The sequence below is a fragment of the Zea mays genome, chromosome 4 (assembly GCF_902167145.1).
Source record: "Zea mays cultivar B73 chromosome 4, Zm-B73-REFERENCE-NAM-5.0, whole genome shotgun sequence".
NCBI lineage: Eukaryota > Viridiplantae > Streptophyta > Magnoliopsida > Poales > Poaceae > Zea > Zea mays.
In genome coordinates this window covers 243,708,365-243,726,784 of record NC_050099.1, presented here as the reverse complement: position 1 = coordinate 243,726,784, position 18,420 = coordinate 243,708,365, and the positions used below count along the sequence as shown (strand labels likewise).

Genomic DNA, 18,420 nt, shown 5'->3' with positions numbered 1-18,420 from the left:
TACAAGTGATCATCATTAAGTAAGAAAGACCCATCCTCTTTGCTAGGATGGTTTGTTTTAATCCACACTGAGAAAGTTCCTCTATAAGGAAGTAAATGCGTAAGCATCAGAAAAGTTGAGTTCCATCTAACATTGTAGTCGTCTGTAACCGTTTCAACATGCTCAACTATGTTTGTGCATGATTACGTAAGTTGATCAAAACGAATCAAATACCATGACTCCACAGTTACAACTCTTAAACTCTATGGGTTACTGCTCTGAAAATCCTTAAAAAGTAACCTAGACATAAAGTTTGAAGGTATTTACATGTCACTGACATTAATTATGATAAACAATCTATTGAATGTATTTACCCATCACAAGCATAGTCTATACCATTATATAATCCACTGACTTAAACTTTGCAAAACTCACCCAACTAAATTAACCCCATATCTATAACCTACACTAAATACACCAAACAAATTGCACCTAATATCCATAACCTACATTAAATTAACCAGCAGTTTAGATAGTTCGATAAACATCACTCCTTTATACACTCAAATCCAATGAATATATTATTTGGATCATCCATCATTACTCATCTCTCCCCTTCCTCCCGACCCACCACCATCAACTCTCTCTCTTCCCTCCACATGACCACCACCATCAACTCTCTCTCTTCCCTCCACATGACCGTAGCGTTAACACGGGCTATATGTTAATCATGATAAATAATCTAGACTGCAGAGGAAAGCTCCTCCACTCGTTTTAGAAGAGGGTTGTTCTAAAATGAAGCAAAGCTATACTAAACACATAAATATTTTTAAAAAAAAGAAATAGTCTCAGTGACAAAGCTAGAGTGAAACAAAGATAAGTGCAAATAAAATCTAAAATTTCAACAGAATTCTAGATAGTATTTGTAGTTTTTTTGGCGATTTCAGTTATCTTTTTAGAAAATGTACATGCAAGCTCAACAGAAATCCATTATCGGACAAGAGCGGCTTTATACATCAGTTGCTCCGGTGTGGCTGACACAACTACACAAGGGTAATAGTTCAGGAGAAACAGAGACCACTATCCCACCGAAAGACCCTCCCACATAACAGGGTTGGTAAGCGCTTCTCCCTGAGAATGTCCGTCACCGGAAATACTGATAATACATTGTCTTCCTATTTATTCAGCCCTTCAGTGAGTATTTCTTTCCTGTGAATGCTGCGAATTTTGGGTCTTCTTTCTTGGGCTCCTCTGCTTCCTTTTCAGGTGCCTACACATTTAATGCAAAATGGAACATCAAGGCGTAGTTCCATAAGGTAATCACTTCCATATCATGTGTAGATGGACTCAACGAGCTCAAAATATTGTAAAAGACCAACCTTTTCGGCTCGGTTACCACCAGAGCCAAAGACAAGTTTTCCTGTGGCCTTACGCGATGAACTGCCCTGTGATGTGGTGGCTGTTGAAGGCTGTACACCGTTGGTCGCATTAGCTTGTCGCTTTGCAGGGGAAGAGGCTAGCACATCTTTATCTTTGGAAGGCTTCCCATCCAAGCGCCTTCCTGAACCAGTGAAGGGGATGAACTTTGGTTCTTCTTCAGCTGGAACGTCTGAAAAAATAATCATAAAAATAATGTGCATGAAAAAACCATATGGGGAACAGTAATCACATAGGACAATAGTCTTACCGGTACCAGGCTCCGTGCTTGCAGGAACAGCAGGTTTTACTGGCTCAGGTTCTTTGTAGTCAAGTGGTGGAGCAAAGTCAACCTCACAATCGGTCTCAATAATACTTATAGCATTGGAGGGCTTTGTCTCTACTATATCAATGTAGTACTTCTTGTTATTATATGCAACCATAATGCTGTCACCTGTAGTTAGACAAGAAAAGTTCCGCAAAGTTTTCTCCAAGCTGCAAGAATAACACAAACAGGGTCATTAGTGTTTTGAGGGATTCAAAACGCTACTAATACCATGTAACCCTAGTCAGAATACAAACTATATGGGAAGGGGAAGGGTAAAAGGATGTTTTCACTAGGATAAGAAATATTTAATGAAAAATTACTAACATTGCTTTGGGGTTTGAAATATCTAGAAAGTCTGTTGTATGAGGCTGCAACTTCACATATGTGCCCTTGGGGAGGTTGGCATTTTTTATGAACACCATATCTCCCTCTTGCAAAAGAAGATTTTGCATCATCTGAAGACCACGTAAAGTTAGCTTCGTTGACATGATGATATAAAGAAGTGCAACAGCATCCTAGATCTTGACATACCCAATATGGCATGTAGATCATGCCTTCTTCTGCAATGAACTCCAGAACACCACAATGCGAAGTCCGTTCTGCTGCTGCATTGTGGACTTCAAATAGCATAGGGTATTCAATATGCAGAGATGCTGCAGAGAAACCAAAAATTATTTTTTCATAATAGAGAACTTATTGAGGAATAAGTGTGGAAAATTTTGCCAAACAACATGTTAGATGAATTATCATTGTGCATGTCAAAGATGAGAAGTAACGAATGTGCCTAACTTACCAAGACGATCAAGAGCTGATGGTGGCATTATAACTGGAAAGAAGCAAAATAATAATCCTGTAAACTTCCAATGGCAACTAAAATAGATACGGAGCTCAGAACTCAGGGAACAGAGAACATACTTTTGTCACCGGCCTCAAGTTGTGGCTGCAAAAAGGTAAAGAGATATTTTACAGTAAATTCCAAAATTGTGAAATGTAATATTATCTTAAAAGCTACTCCCTCCATCCCAATTCCCAAATTATAGGTCACTTTAGCTTTGACCTAAGTCAAACATCTCTAATTTTGCCAACTTTTTAGAATACATTAACATCTACAAGCTCAAATGAATGCACTATCAAGACATTTCATGGAGAGTTTTTTGATGTTGTAGATGTTGATCCATTTTTTCTACATACTTTACAGCTAGAGAATTTTGATTTAGGAAAAAGGCTATACTGACTATTATTTTGGAACAGGGCTGTAGTGATTATTCTAGCATTAGATGTACAGAATTTGCTGCAGGATGCAATTCTGTTACCATAACATTAGAAGGTTAAAAGTAATTTGGTGACATCCTTTAGAAAGGCCAGAGTCAACATAAACATGCCAATAAGTTGCACTACAGCTTAGCTACTGATAATGTAAACATTTTACTTGTTCAATTCGCAAGTCATTTTGATAATAAAATAGAAGTTCCTCATTCACAATCAAATGAAAATAGGCATTTGAATCCAACCTATGCAACATGATTCATATGCACATATGATGAAAGATGTGCATATGGAATAAAAGAGATGATTACAGTACCTCATAACGAACTACGACATATAGTCATATGTGCCATGAAGCTGGGCACAGCATGAAGCCATGACATGGAACACAACATATTCAAATAGAAAACATGGCATCTCATCTGATTTGGATTTACAAACCTTGTCGATGAAAGACGCAGGATAGCAGCGATATGTCTGCTCGAAAGTACTTCCACGGAAGCCATAGCCTTCGAAGTACTACTCATGAATGAACAAATGTATGAGGACTGAGAACACAACAGTGTGGTTGAACAACAAATGAAATAGTAACATTTTTTGTTGAAAACCCGCACATGTGAAAAGAAGACAGGTGACAGCGTACAGCGATTATTCTAGTTTTGAGTATCAACAACATATGTGATACATGAAAGAAATTATAGCTTGGTTCAGTTCTACAATCAAAAGCTGTCATACTGCTAAGCAATGGGAGCAACCAAGCAAGTATAGAGGGAAGACTTTGTGAATCTGAACTCGCTGCACATTAGACAGTGATGTAGACCTTGAGGAGTAATCTCTTGACATTTATTATACTGTTCAGTTCTATCAGCTACTTCCAAGTGGGGGAAAGCGTGTATACCAAACAGTTACATGATTCCATAGACAAAATTATCCAGATATATGGTTCACAATGTTCAAAAAAAGATAAGAAAAACATAGTTGTAGCTAAAGTACTTACCATCGTTTCCAACCAGAAGGTTAACCTCTTCTACTCCCTGGAATATGAGGGGGAAGAGAATAAATTAAGTGATGCAGACAAGGCAGACATACAAATACTAGCATCTCAAAGTATTGAGCATTGATCACGGCTGCAAAAGAAATTGCTTTCACACTTTGGATCAGTGGGACAATCAAGAAAGGGAACACAAGATCAGCTATAAGGCTATGTCAGTCTTCATCTTGACAGAGATTAAGAAGATGCAACATCACAGAATAGAATTAACATTCACACTAAGGGTATCGCCTGTTCGCAAACTGCTCATGGACATGATGACAACCATTTATGGAGGTAGACAGATATATGTGCCATGGTATAGTCATTAATGTTAAGTCCAAGGAAATTTGATGTCAAGACACAAAGCAAAATTCAAGGTCAAAATACTGTTCCGCATAGTACAAGGTTCAACTATGTTTATGTTCACTGGGATGGCAACAATAATATACTGATACAGCTTTCTGCACAACGTGCTGGCTTAACAAAAGTTAACTTGTTTCTTGAACTGTTGAATACTGGACAGTAGTAGGCTGCTAGCTTGGACAGGGGCTGACTCAATAAAGGACATGGGTGCAAACATGTACACCCAATAACCAAGAGGAGGAAGTTTTCGTCTTAATAAATAAATAAACCACCTTTTGAAATGGCCACCAGCCTGCCAAATGAGACCAATAAGCACCAGGGGCAGATCCAGGACTGGGGCTGGCAGGGCAGCAGCCCAAGTAGCACTTAGTACCATGTAGTAATTTTGCATAGTTGTAAGAAGAAGGCCCATGGTTACAAAGCAGGCGCATAGGCTGCATACCCATCAGGTCATCACCCATGCCCACGGCACGCACCCACACATGTTTGCAACTCACGCATCCTCTCTGTGGTAGCTCCGTTCATTCGCATTGTGGCCATCTCCAGCCTCATCAATCCATAATTCAGCCTCCCCTTATCTGTTTCTGGATCCACGACTAGTAAGCGCAGCTTGTCAAAATTTACCAAATCAGAGCGGTAACAGCTTTTGGTAGCGTCTCTCTCATCTCCCTCCCGTGTGATTCTTCCACACTGATGGTCAACCGTGCGGCGTGCGCAGACCACTGATTCTTCCACACTGATGGTCAACCGTGTGGCGTGCGCAGACCCCTGTTCCTCCAACCTCCATTCGTGATCAAACAGCGCAGCAGTTTCTATTATAAGTAGTGTGAAGAGAGATTGATACTCCCGAACTCCCTCCCTCTCCCGCGTAGCCCCCAAGTGGCCAGCTAATTTTAGCCCTTCGTACCACCATAGCCGAGGCTCCAAGGCAAAGGACACATAGAGGATCAGCAAGGAAGAAGGGGTTGAAGCCACAAGGGCGCTTTCCAAATCCATGGCTAGCTTACGCTTACGGCTTACGGAAATATCATAGGGGATTGATAGGGGCAAGGGGGTGCCTGTTTGCAAGGAGCACACGAGATTAGAGGGAGAAACCAAACAAGAGAGCTCGATCGCCGAAGGGGGTGAAGTCGCAGTTATGGAGGAAAAGGGGGCTTCAGACACCACCACCCTAAGGAGCGGAGGGGCTACCAGCCACCGCCGGCCAAGTTCGACGAGCTCGTCTACGCCGCCCATGTTCGGACCTTTCATCTAGGGTTTGGGTGCTCGGTTGCGCACATCAAGAAAGGAAGACCAGAGAGCGGGCGTACCTGGTGGCGCTCGTCGCGGCTAAGGGCCCGAAGAAGACCTGGGCGTAGCCGCGTAGGGCAGCAACGACGGCGGCCCAGTCGTCTCCACGAGAGAGAGGGGGAGGGGGAGGGGGAGGGGGAGACAGGAGAGGGAGCGCACGCGAGGAGCAATGGAGGAACCGAAGAGGAATACGCTGGGCCTGGGCATATAGGGAAAATCATCTTTTAATGATAAAAGTCAGGAATAATTGGATCTATACCATTAAAAGATCCAAACTTTAGATATATATCATGGACCCCACATGTCATTGACTCATGTAGACCCACATGTAAGTGAGATAGTAATGGTATGAATCCAAAGTGGTGATCTTTTAATGGTATGGATCTAAATTTCTCTAAAAGTCAAGGTTGCATCGTGGAATATTTAATAAGCTATTGTATAACCATTTTTGATGATATGATAATGTTATTCAAAGAAATAATGATAGGTGAAAGTTTATTAGTTCAGTTATTAATAAAAGATGGATCATAGAATTAAATGTCTGTAAAAATGAAATTATATATTGAGAGTGATAATTTCATCTAGGCACGGATGGTTGTAGGGAATAGGGATCCAGTCCTCTACGCTTTCGACCTCATAAAGCCTCCACTAAAGAATTTTCTAAATATTAAAATATATATACTATAATTTTATTATATATTTTATAGTTTTATCGTTCATCGATGTTTTAATTAATATAATGTTACTTCAAACTATTATATGTTTATTATAAGATATTTAGTGTTTGTTGAGCCCCAAAAGCGGACGGTCCGGCCCTGAGGCCGGACGGTCCGCGCATGCGCAGAGCAGTTTAGGGTTCCGAGTTTTGTGCTATGTTTGTTGGCTAGATTTGCGGAATTAGCTCGGAATCCAGTCGTGTAAAGGGTCCAACCCCCCTCCTCTATAAAAAGAGAGATCAACGGCCGATTTGAAATTATCAATCGAATCAATACAACTTCTATTTCGCATTTTATCCTAGGAGTAGTTCTAGTCTAGTTTAGGTTTAGCCACTCGATCCCCAAATTCTCCGCCTCTCCTCGACTCTACGCCGATTAGAGGAGTCTAGGTCGGCCTGCCCGAGCCTAGACAACTCCTAGGATCTCTCCTCTCCGACGGGGTCCCTCCCGGGAGCGAGATCCAGGCGTCGTCGGCGATCTTCCGCCGCCCCTGCGTACGCGTGGACCGTCCGGCCCTAGGGCGCGGACCATCCGGTCGTCAGGCAGGGAACCCGAGCTCCTGCACCAGGTCGTGGACCGTCCAGCCCTGTGTCGCGGACCGTCCGCGCTTGACCAGAGAGCACTGCCGCCTCACGCCAGGTCGCGGATCGTCCGGCCCCAGGCCGCGGACCGTCTGCGCCTGACCAGAGAGCACCGCCGCCGGTTCTTCTTGAGTATTTGGCGCTCCGAAAAAGCGTCAACATACTTTTTGGCGACTCCGCTGGGGACAACATATTTAGACCTATCAAATCGGCCCTCAATGACCGGTTCAAGGGATAGCTCTGATATTTCCCCAAGCAACATCAGAGCCGACTTGGGACACATTGCCGGCTGACGAACAACTCCAGTTTGAGGAGCACAAGGAGCAGATGATCCAGGAGGCAAAAGCGAGGTTCTTGGCCAACTTCAAAGTGGACAGGAACAACAAAGTCGTCCGACATCGGGCGACGGATCCGGCTTCACTGCAACCCATGCCAGACATCTCCAATGTAAGTAATACAAATGAGCTGCAATCTCTTAAGAATTATGTAGATGAACAGCGTGAGCAAATGCAAAATATCATAGGGGATATGCAAAATGACTATAGGAGATTAGCGCGTGCATTTGACAAATCTAGCATTGCAAATTTCCCATCACACGAGGTAGAATTAGGGGGTAATACGCGTAATACATCGGCTGTAGGTTGTCACTGATAGTCGCCTAGAGGGGGTGAATAGGGCGAAACTGAAATTTACAAATATAAACACAACTACAAGCCGGGTTAGCGTTAGAAATATAAACGAGTCCGCGAGAGAGGGTGAAAAACAAATCGCAAGCAAATGAAGAGTGTGACACGTGAATTTGTTTTACCGAGGTTCGGTTCTCGCAAACCTACTCCCCGTTGAGGAGGCCACAAAGGCCGGGTCTCTTTCAACCCTTCCCTCTCTCAAACGGTCCCTCGGACCGAGTGAGCTTCTCTTCTCAAATCACTTGGGAATCAAAACTTCCCGCAAGGACCACCACACAATTGGTGTCTCTTGCCTCAATTACAAGTGAGTGTTTGATCACAAGAAAGAATGCAAAAGAAAAGAAGTGATCCAAGCGCAAGAGCTCAAATGAACACTACAAATCACTCTCTCTAGTCACTAAGCCTTTGTGTGGAGTTGGGAGAGGATTTGATCTCTTTTGGTGTGCTTTGCAATGAATGCTAGCTCTTGTATAGTGGTTGGAAGCTGGAAAACTTGGATGCCATGAATGGTGGGGTGGTTGGGGTATTTATAGCCCCAACCACCAAACATGACCGTTGGTGGAGGCTGTCTGTCGTATGGTGCACCGGACAGTCCGGTGCACACCGGACATGTCCGGTGCGCCAGCCACGTCACCAATGCCGTTGGATTCCGACCGTTGGAGCTTCTGACTTCTGGACCCGCCTGGGTGTCCGGTGCACACCGGACATGTACTGTTCAATGTCCGGTGCGCCAGTATGGGCGTGCCTGACTTCTGCGCGCTTCTGGCGCGCATTGAATGCGCCTGCAGTGACCGTTGGCGCGAAGTAGCCGTTGCTCTGCTGGTTCACCGGACAGTCCGGTGTACACCGGACATGTCCGGTGAATTATAGCGGAGCAGCCGCTGCATTTTTCCGAGGCTGGCGAGTTCCGGAGGCCGCTCTTCCTTGGAGCACCGGACAGTCCGGTGAATTTTAGCGGAGCGCCTCTGGAAATTCCCGAAGGTGGCAGGTTTGAGTTGGAGTCCTCTGGTGCACCGGACACTGTCTGGTGGTGCACCGGACACTGTCCGGTGTACACCGGACAGTCCGATGCCCCAGACCAGAGGTGCCTTCGGTTGTCCCTTTGCTCCTTTGTTGAATCTAATATTTGATCTTTTTATTGGCTAAGTGTGAACCTGTTACACCTGTATAACTTATACACTAGAGCAAAATAGTTAGTCCAATTATTTGTGTTGGGCAATTCAACCACCAAAATTATTTAGGAACTAGGTGTAAGCCTAATTCCCTTTCAATCTCCCCTTTTTTGGTGATTGATGCCAACACAAACCAAAGCAAGTATAGAAATGCATGATTGAACTAGTTTGCATAATGTAAGTGCAAAGGTTGCTTGGAATTGAGCCAATATAAATACTTACAAGATATGCATGGATCGTTCCTTTGTTTTTAACATTTTGGACCACGCTTGCACCACATGTTTTGTTTTTGCAAACTTTTGTAAATCCTTTTCAAAGTTCTTTTGCAAATAGTCAAAGGTAAATGAATAAGATTTTGTAAAGCATTTTTAGGATTTGAAATTTTCTCCCCCGGTTTCAAATGCTTTTCCTTTGACTAAACAAAACTCCCCCTAAATGAGATCCTCCTCTTAGTGTTCAAGAGGGTTTTGATATATCATTTTGAAATACTACTTTCTCCCCCTTTTGAACATAATAGGATACCAATTGAAAATACTCTTTGAAAAAATAAGTTTTTGAAATTGGTGGTGGTGCGGTCCTTTTGCTTTGGGCTCATACTTTCTCCCCCTTTGGCATGAATCGCCAAAAAAAACGGAATCATTAGAGCCCTTGAAGTACTTTCTTCCCCTTTGGTCATAAATAAAACGAGTTAAGATTGTACCAAAGACGAAGTCCTTTTGCTCTCTCCCCCAAAAATGGAGAGTGGCGCGGAGCGACGGCGAAGGATGAGTTACGGAGTGGAAGCCTTTGTTTTCGCCGAAGACTCCAATTCCCTTTCAATACACATATGGCTTGGTTTGAAATAGACTTGAAAAACACATTAGTCATAGCATATGAAAGAGACATGATCAAAGGTATCTAAAAGAGCTATGTGTGCAAGTTAGCAAAAGAAATTTCGCGAATCAAGAATATTGAGCTCATGCCTAAGTTTGTTAAAAGTTTGTTCATCAAGAGGCTTGGTGAAGATATCGGCTAATTGATCTTTAGTATTAATGTAAGAAATCTCGATATCTCCCTTTTGTTGGTGATCCCTCAAAAAGTGATACCGAATGGCTATGTGTTTAGTGCGGCTATGCTCGACGGGATTATCCGCCATCTTGATTGCACTCTCATTATCACATAGTAAAGGGACTTTGGCTAATTTGTAACCGTAGTCCCGCAGGGTTTGCCTCATCCAAAGCAATTGCGCGCAACAATGGCCTGCGGCAATGTACTCGGCTTCGGCGGTGGAAAGAGCGACTGAATTTTGCTTCTTTGAAGCCCAAGACACCAAGGATCTTCCCAAGAACTGGCAAGTCCCCGATGTGCTCTTTCTATTGATTTCGCACCCCGCCCAATCGGCATCCGAATAACCAATCAAATCAAATGTGGATCCCCTAGGATACCAAAGCCCAAACTTAGGAGTATAAGCCAAATATCTCAAGATTCGTTTCACGGCCGTAAGGTGAGCTTCCTTAGGGTCAGCTTGGAATCTTGCACACATGCATACGGAAATCATAATATCCGGTCGAGATGCACATAAATAGAGTAAAGAACCTATCATCGACCGGTATACCTTTTGATCCACGGACTTACCTTCCGTGTCGAGGTCGAGATGCCCATTAGTTCCCATGGGTGTCTTGATGGGTTTGGCATCCTTCATTCCAAACTTGCTTAGAATATCTTGAGTGTACTTTGTTTGGCTTAGGAAGGTGCCTTCTTGGAGTTGCTTCACTTGAAATCCTAAGAAATACTTCAACTCCTCCATCATAGACATCTCGAACTTTTGTGTCATGATCCTACTAAACTCTTCACATGTAGATTCGTTAGTAGACCCAAATATAATATCATCAACATAAATTTGGCATACAAACAAATCATTCTCAAGTGTTTTGGTAAAGAGCGTAGGATCGGCTTTTCCGACTTTGAAGCCATTAGCAATAAGGAAATCTCTAAGGCATTCATACCATGCTCTTGGGGCTTGCTTGAGCCCATAAAGCGCCTTAGAGAGTTTATAGACATGGTTAGGGTACTTACTATCTTCAAAGCCGGGAGGTTGCTCAACATAGACCTCTTCCTTGATTGGTCCATTGAGGAAGGCACTTTTCACGTCCATTTGATAAAGCTTAAAGCCATGGTAAGTAGCATAGGCTAATAATATACGAATTGACTCAAGCCTAGCTACGGGTGCATAGGTTTCACCAAAATCCAAACCTTCGACTTGGGAGTACCCCTTGGCCACAAGTCGAGCTTTGTTCCTTGTCACCACACCATGCTCGTCTTGCTTGTTGCGGAAAACCCATTTGGTTCCTACAACATTTTGATTAGGACGTGGAACTAAATGTCATACCTCATTCCTAGTGAAGTTGTTGAGCTCCTCTTGCATCGCCACCACCCAATCTGAATCTTGGAGTGCTTCCTCTACCCTGTGTGGCTCAATAGAGGAAACAAAAGAGTAATGCTCACAAAAATGTGCAACACGAGATCTAGTGGTTACCCCCTTATGTATGTCGCCGAGGATGGTGTCGATGGGGTGATCTCGTTGGATTGCTTGGTGGACTCTTGGGTGTGGCGGCCTTTGCTCTTCATCCTCCTTGTCTTGATTATTTGCATCTCCCCCTTGATCATTGCCATCATCTTGAGGTGGCTCATTTGCTTGATCTTTTACTTCATCAACTTGAGCTTCATCCTCTTTTTGAGTCGGTGGAGATGCTTGCGTGGAGGAGGATGGTTGATCTTGTGCATTTGGAGGCTCTTCAGATTCCTTAGGACACACATCCCCAATGGACATGTTTCTTAGCGTGATGCACGGAGCCTCTTCATCACCTATCTCATCAAGATCAACTTGCTCTACTTGGGAGCCATTAGTCTCATCAAACACAACGTCACAAGAAACTTCAACTTGTCCAGTGGACTTGTTAAAGACTCTATATGCCCTTGTGTTTGAATCATATCCTAGTAAAAAGCCTTCTACAGTCTTAGGAGCAAATTTAGATTTTCTACCTCTTTTAATAAGAATGAAGCATTTGCTACCAAAGACTCTAAAATATGAAATGTTGGGCTTTTTACCGGTTAGGAGTTCGTATGATGTCTTCTTGAGGATTCAGTGTAGATATAACCGGTTGATGGCGTAGCAGGCGGTGTTGACCGCCTCGGCCCAAAACCGATTTGAAGTCTTGTACTCATCAAGCATGGTCCTTGCCATGTCCAATAGAGTTCGATTCTTCCTCTCTATTACACCATTTTGTTGTGGCGTGTAGGGAGAGGAGAACTCATGCTTGATGCCCTCCTCCTCAAGGAACCCTTCAATTTGAGAGTTCTTGAACTCCGTCCCGTTGTCGCTTCTTATTTTCTTGATCCTTAAGGCGAACTCATTTTGAGCCCGTCTCAAGAATCCTTTTAAGGTCTCTTGGGTTTGAGATTTTTCCTGTAAAAAGAATACCCAAGTGAAGCGAGAATAATCATCCACTATTACAAGACAATACTTACTCCCGCCGATGCTTATGTAAGCAATCGGGTCGAATAGATCCATGTGGAGTAGCTCAAGCGGCCTGTCGGTTGTCATGATGTTCTTGTGTGGATGATGGGCACCAACTTGCTTTCTTGCTTGGCATGCGCTACAAATCCTGTCTTTCTCAAAATGAACATTTGTTAGTCCTAAAATGTGTTCTCCCTTTAGAAGCTTATGAAGATTCTTCATCCCAACATGGGCTAGTCGGCGGTGCCAGAGCCAACCCATGTTAGTCTTAGCAATTAAGCATGTGTCGAGTTCAGCTTTATCAAAATCTACTAAGTATAGTTGACCCTCTAACACACCCTTAAATGCTATTGAATCATCACTTCTTCTAAAGACAGTGACACCTACATCAGTAAAGAGACAGTTGTAGCCCATTTTGCATAGTTGAGATACGGAAAGCAAATTGTAATCTAATGAATCTACAAGAAAAACATTGGAAATAGAATGGTCAGGAGATATAGCTATTTTACCAAGTCCTTTGACCAAACCTTGATTTCCATCCCCGAATGTGATAGCTCGTTGGGGATCTTGGTTTTTCTCGTAGGAGGAGAACATCTTCTTCTCCCCTGTCATGTGGTTTGTGCACCCGCTGTCGAGTATCCAACTTGAGCCCCCGGATGCATAAACCTACAAAACAAGTTTAGTTCTTGACTTTAGGTACCCAAATGGTTTTGGGTCCTTTAGCATTAGATACAAGAACTTTGGGTATCCAAACACAAGTCTTCAACCCCTTGTGTTTGCCCCCAACATATTTGGCAACTACTTTGCCGGATTTGTTAGTCAACACATAAGATGCATCAAAAGTTTTAAATGAAATGCTATGTTCATTTGATGCACTAGGAGTTTTCTTCTTAGGCAACTTAGCACGGGTTGGTTGCCTAGAGCTAGATGTCTCACCCTTATACATAAAAGCATGGTTAGGGCCAGAGTGAGACTTCCTAGAATGAATTCTCCTAATTTTGTCCTCGGGATAACCGGCAGGGTATAAAATGTAACCCTCGTTATCCTGAGGCATGGGAGCCTTGCCCTTAACAAAGTTAGACAATCTTTTAGGAGGGGCACTAAGTTTGACATTGTCCCCCTTTTGGAAGCCAATGTCATCCTTGATACCAGGGCGTCTCCCACTATAGAGCATACTTCTAGCAAATTTAAATTTTTCATTTTCTAAGTTATGCTCGGCAATTTTAGCATCTAATTTTGCTATATGATCATTTTGTTGTTTAATTAAAGACATGTGATCATGAATAGCATTAATATCAACATCTCTACATCTAGTACAAATAGATACATGCTCAACTATAGATGTAGCGGGTTTGCACGATTTTAATTCTACAACCTTAGCATGCAACATGTCATTCTTAGTTCTAAGGTCGGAAATAGTAGCATTGCAAACATCAAAATCTTTAGCCTTAGCAAACAATTTTTCATTTTCAATCTTAAGGCTAGCAAGAGAAATGTTCAATTCTTCAATCCTAGCAAGAGAATCATCATCATTATTTCTAGAATTGGCAATTGAAACATTACAAACATGAGAATCAACCTTAGCTAACAAATTAGCATTTTCATTTCTAAGGTTGTCTATTGTCTCATGGCAAGTGCTTAGCTCACTAGATAGTTTTTCACATTTCTCAATTTCTAGAGCATAAGCATTTTTAACCTTAACATGTTTCTTATTTTCCTTAATTAGGAAGTCCTCTTGAGAATCCAAAAGGTCATCCTTTTCATGAATAGCACTAATTAATTCATTTAATTTTTCTTTTTGTTCCATGTTAAGGTTGGCAAAAAGGGTACGCAAATTATCTTCCTCATCACTAGCATTATCATCACTAGAGGATTCATATTTAGTGGAGGATTTAGATTTAACCTTCTTCTTTTTGCCGTCCTTTGCCATGAGGTTAGGCTTCATCACTAGAGGGCTTTTCACCGGTCTCCATCTCCTTCTTGGCGTGATCTCCCGACATCACTTCGAGCGGTTAGGCTCTAATGAAGCACCGGGCTCTGATACCAATTGATAGTCGCCTAGAGGGGGGGTGAATAGGGCGAAACTGAAATTTACAAATATAAACACAACTACAAGCCGGGTTAGCGTTAGAAATATAAACGAGTCCGCGAGAGAGGGTGAAAAACAAATCGCAAGCAAATGAAGAGTGTGACACGTGGATTTGTTTTACCGAGGTTCGGTTCTCGCAAACCTACTCCCCGTTGAGGAGGCCACAAAGGCCGGGTCTCTTTCAACCCTTCCCTCTCTCAAACGGTCCCTCGGACCGAGTGAGCTTCTCTTCTCAAATCACTTGGGAATCAAAACTTCCCGCAAGGACCACCACACAATTGGTGTCTCTTGCCTCAATTACAAGTGAGTGTTTGATCACAAGAAAGAATGCAAAAGAAAAGAAGCGATCCAAGCGCAAGAGCTCAAATGAACACTACAAATCACTCTCTCTAGTCACTAAGCCTTTGTGTGGAGTTGGGAGAGGATATGATCTCTTTTGGTGTGCTTTGCAATGAATGCTAGCTCTTGTATAGTGGTTGGAAGCTGGAAAACTTGGATGCCATGAATGATGGGGTGGTTGGGGTATTTATAGCCCCAACCACCAAACATGACCGTTGGTGGAGGTTGTCTGTCGTATGGTGCACCGGACAGTCCGGTGCACACCGGACATGTCCGGTGCGCCAGCCACGTCACCAATGCCGTTGGATTCTGGCCGTTGGAGCTTCTGACTTCTGGGCCCGCCTGGGTGTCCGGTGCACACTAGACATGTACTGTTCAATGTCCGGTGCGCCAGTATGGGTGTGCCTGACTTCTGCGCGCTTCTGGCGCGCATTGAATGCGCCTGCAGTGACCGTTGGCGCGAAGTAGTCGTTGCTCTACTGGTTCACCGGACAGTCCGGTGTACACCGGACATGTCCGGTGAATTATAGCGGAGCAGCCGCTGCGTTTTTCCGAGGCTGGCGAGTTCCGGAGGCCGCTCTTCCTTGGAGCACCGGACACTGTCCGGTGTACACCGGACAGTCCGGTGAATTTTAGCGGAGCGCCTCTGGAAATTCCCGAAGGTGGCAGGTTTGAGTTGGAGTCCTCTGGTGCACCGGACACTGTCCGGTGCCCCAGACCAGAGGTGCCTTCGGTTGTCCCTTTGCTCCTTTGTTGAATCCAATATTTGATCTTTTTATTGGCTAAGTGTGAACCTGTTACACCTGTATAACTTATACACTAGAGCAAACTAGTTAGTCCAATTATTTGTGTTGGGCAATTCAACCACCAAAATTATTTAGGAACTAGGTGTAAGCCTAATTCCCTTTCAGTCACGACCAGTCACAACCCCTTTATGGGATGCCGATGGACACGTACCCTGAGCAACCGCAAATCGGCAGCAAAACAGCCGATCTGCACATGTCCGGACCGTCCGCGCGTGATCGCGGACCGTCCGGGCCAGCCACGGCCGGGCCCGTTTTTAATGAAGTACCCAGACATGCGCCCGAGCCACCACATACGTCACAGAACCCAAACTACCCAGTCGGACGGTCCGCATACAACTAAGGACGGTCCGGGTACGTATCCGGACAGTCCGCGCATGAGTCTTTTGAGGAGGATTATTACCTGAATCCTCGCCCGTCCCAGCAACACTTCCCATCACACTATGCAATGCACCAGCCCATTAATTCAGGATCCAGAGCCCCGGAGAGCTTTCCGGCCCCACCTAGAAGGCCGGAAAGAAACGATCAAACCTATGAGTCATATAGGGCAAATGGAAATGCACCACGTAGCTCAAACCAATGGGGGGAACGACAACATACTAACATGCAACCAACCCCACCTATGTTTGACCAGAGAGCCAGTGGTCTTGCACTGGCTGCCATTGATATAGTGAGGGAAGAAATAGCCGGGGCGTTCTGAGATAAGCTCAGAGTAAGCATGATCCCTGAGGGGCAATCATATCGGAAACCTTATGACAGCCGATTTGATCACCACCCATACCCACGGGGAACTAAAATACCCGAATTCGCAAAATTTTCGGGTGATCAAGGAAAAAACACGCGCGAACATATAGGCCAGTTCTTAGCACAATTGGGAGAATTGGCCGACACAGAGGCATTTCGCGTACGATTATTTTCATTATCGCTAACAGGAGCCACGTTTGCATGGTATGCCACTTTACCTCCTAATTCCATTTCATCATGGGGGATATAGAACAAAAATTTCATGATCATTTTTTCTCCGGTGACTATGAGTTGGATTTGGTAGATTTAGTGTCATTACGACAGACAAAAGACGAATCGGTTAATGATTACATCCGGAGATTCCGAGATACAAGAAACCGATGCTTTCAAATTCATTTAGCAGAAAAACAGCTAGTAGGATTAGCCTTTAATGGTCTGCGATATTATTTAAAAGAAAGATTAGAAGGCATCCATTTTTTTACACTAGCACAGTTACACCAGAGAGCTTTGGCCTGCGAAAGCCGGAGCAAAGAAACTGCTAAAACAATGCGTCACAACGTACACATAGTAGAATGCGACCAAAGTAGCTCAGATGACGAATCAGCAGAAGTGTACGCTGCTGAAATGGTTTGGCCAAAACAGGCCAAATCTTCGGCTTGCGCCTCCTTACAGCCGGTTCAAAAGAAACGACAAGAGGAGGTTAAGTTTACGTTTAATGTTGGTAAGTGTGATAGAATATTTGACGAATTACTAAAAAATGGCAATATTAAAATAAATCATACTGTTCCATCCGCCGACGAGCTAAAACGTCGTGCGTACTGCAAGTGGCATAACTCATTTTCTCATGCCACTAATGATTGTAATGTATTTCGGTGACAGATTCAATCGGCCATTAACGAAGGACGATTGAAATTTCAGAAAATGCAGGTGGATACAGAGCCCTTTCCGATGAACATGATTGACTTCGAGGGCAAGAAAGTCCTGGTTCGACCTGAAAGGGAATTAGGCTTACACCTAGTCCCTAAATAATTTTGGTGGTTGAATTGCCCAACACAAATAATTGGACTAACTAGTTTGCTCTAGTGTATAAGTTGTACATGTGTAAAAGATTCTCACTTAGCCAATAAAAAGATCAAATATTGGATTCAACAATGGAGCAAAGGGCCAACCGAAGGCACCTCTGGTCAGGGGCACCGGACTGTCCGGTGTACACCGGACAGTGTCCGGTGCACCAGATGACTCCAACTCAAACTTGCCACCTTCGGGAATTTTCAGAGGCCACTCCGCTATAATTCACCGGACTGTCCGGTGTACACCGGACATGTCCGGTGCTTCAAGAAAGAGCGGCCTCTGGAACTCGCCAGCCTCGGGAATTAACTTCGGCTGCGTCGCTAAAATTCACCGGACTGTCCGGTGTGCACCGGACTGTCCGGTGCAACCACGGAGCAACGGCTATTTCGGCACCAACGGCTCTCTGCGGCGCATTTAATGCGCGCTCTGCGCGCGCAGATGTCAGGCTCACCCATACTGGCGCACCGGACAAAGAACAGTAGATGTCCGGTGTGCACCGGACATCCAGGCGGGCCCACAAGTCAGAAGCTCCAACGGTCAGAATCCAACGGCAGTGATGACGTGGCGGGGGCACCGGACTGTCCGGTGTGCACCGGACTGTCCGGTGCGACATCAAGCAGACAGCCTCCCAACGGCCACATTTGGTGGTTGGGGCTATAAATACCCCAACCACCCCACCATTCATTGCATCCAAGTTTTCCAGCTTCCAACCACTATACAAGAGCTAGCATTCATTGCAAAGCACACCAAAAGAGATCAAATCCTCTCCCAACTCCACACAAAGCATTAGTGATTAGAGAGAGTGATTTGTAGTGTTCATTTGAGCTCTTGCGCTTGGATCGCTTCTTTTCTTTCGCATTCTTTCTTGTGATCAAACACTCACTTGTAATTGAGGCAAGAGGCACCAATCGTGTGGTGGCCCTTGCGGGAAGTTTGATTCCCAAGTGATTTGAGAAGAGAAGCTCACTCGGTCCAAGGGACCGTTTGAGAGAGGGAAGGGTTGAAAGAGACCCGGCCTTTGTGGCCTCCTCAACGGGGAGTAGGTTTG

General features: G+C 44.1%; 1 protein-coding gene across 1 annotated transcript; it reads right to left on the bottom strand.

The window, feature by feature from the left end:
• Positions 1–790: 790 nt before the first annotated feature.
• LOC100282805 (uncharacterized) lies at positions 791–5,901 on the bottom strand. Its single transcript, NM_001155711.2, has 10 exons — positions 5,696–5,901; positions 3,987–4,023; positions 3,431–3,508; positions 2,639–2,663; positions 2,517–2,549; positions 2,255–2,376; positions 2,048–2,178; positions 1,667–1,890; positions 1,359–1,588; positions 791–1,249 (listed from the first exon to the last, which is right to left on the bottom strand). The coding sequence occupies exons 2-10, from the start codon at positions 3,987–3,989 to the stop codon at positions 1,163–1,165; spliced, it is 933 nt and encodes a 310-aa protein (NP_001149183.2). The 5' UTR covers positions 3,990–4,023; positions 5,696–5,901; the 3' UTR covers positions 791–1,162.
• Positions 5,902–18,420: the final 12,519 nt, after the last annotated feature.

Bases quoted from the DNA above. Each gene is read 5' to 3' on its own strand.
- LOC100282805 (NM_001155711.2), bottom strand. The intron at 2,550-2,638 runs GTATGTTCTCTG...GCTTCTTTCCAG, and splicing joins ACTTGAGGCCGGTGACAAAA to TTATAATGCCACCATCAGCT. The intron at 1,250-1,358 runs GTTGGTCTTTTA...TTAAATGTGTAG, and splicing joins GTGGTAACCGAGCCGAAAAG to GCACCTGAAAAGGAAGCAGA.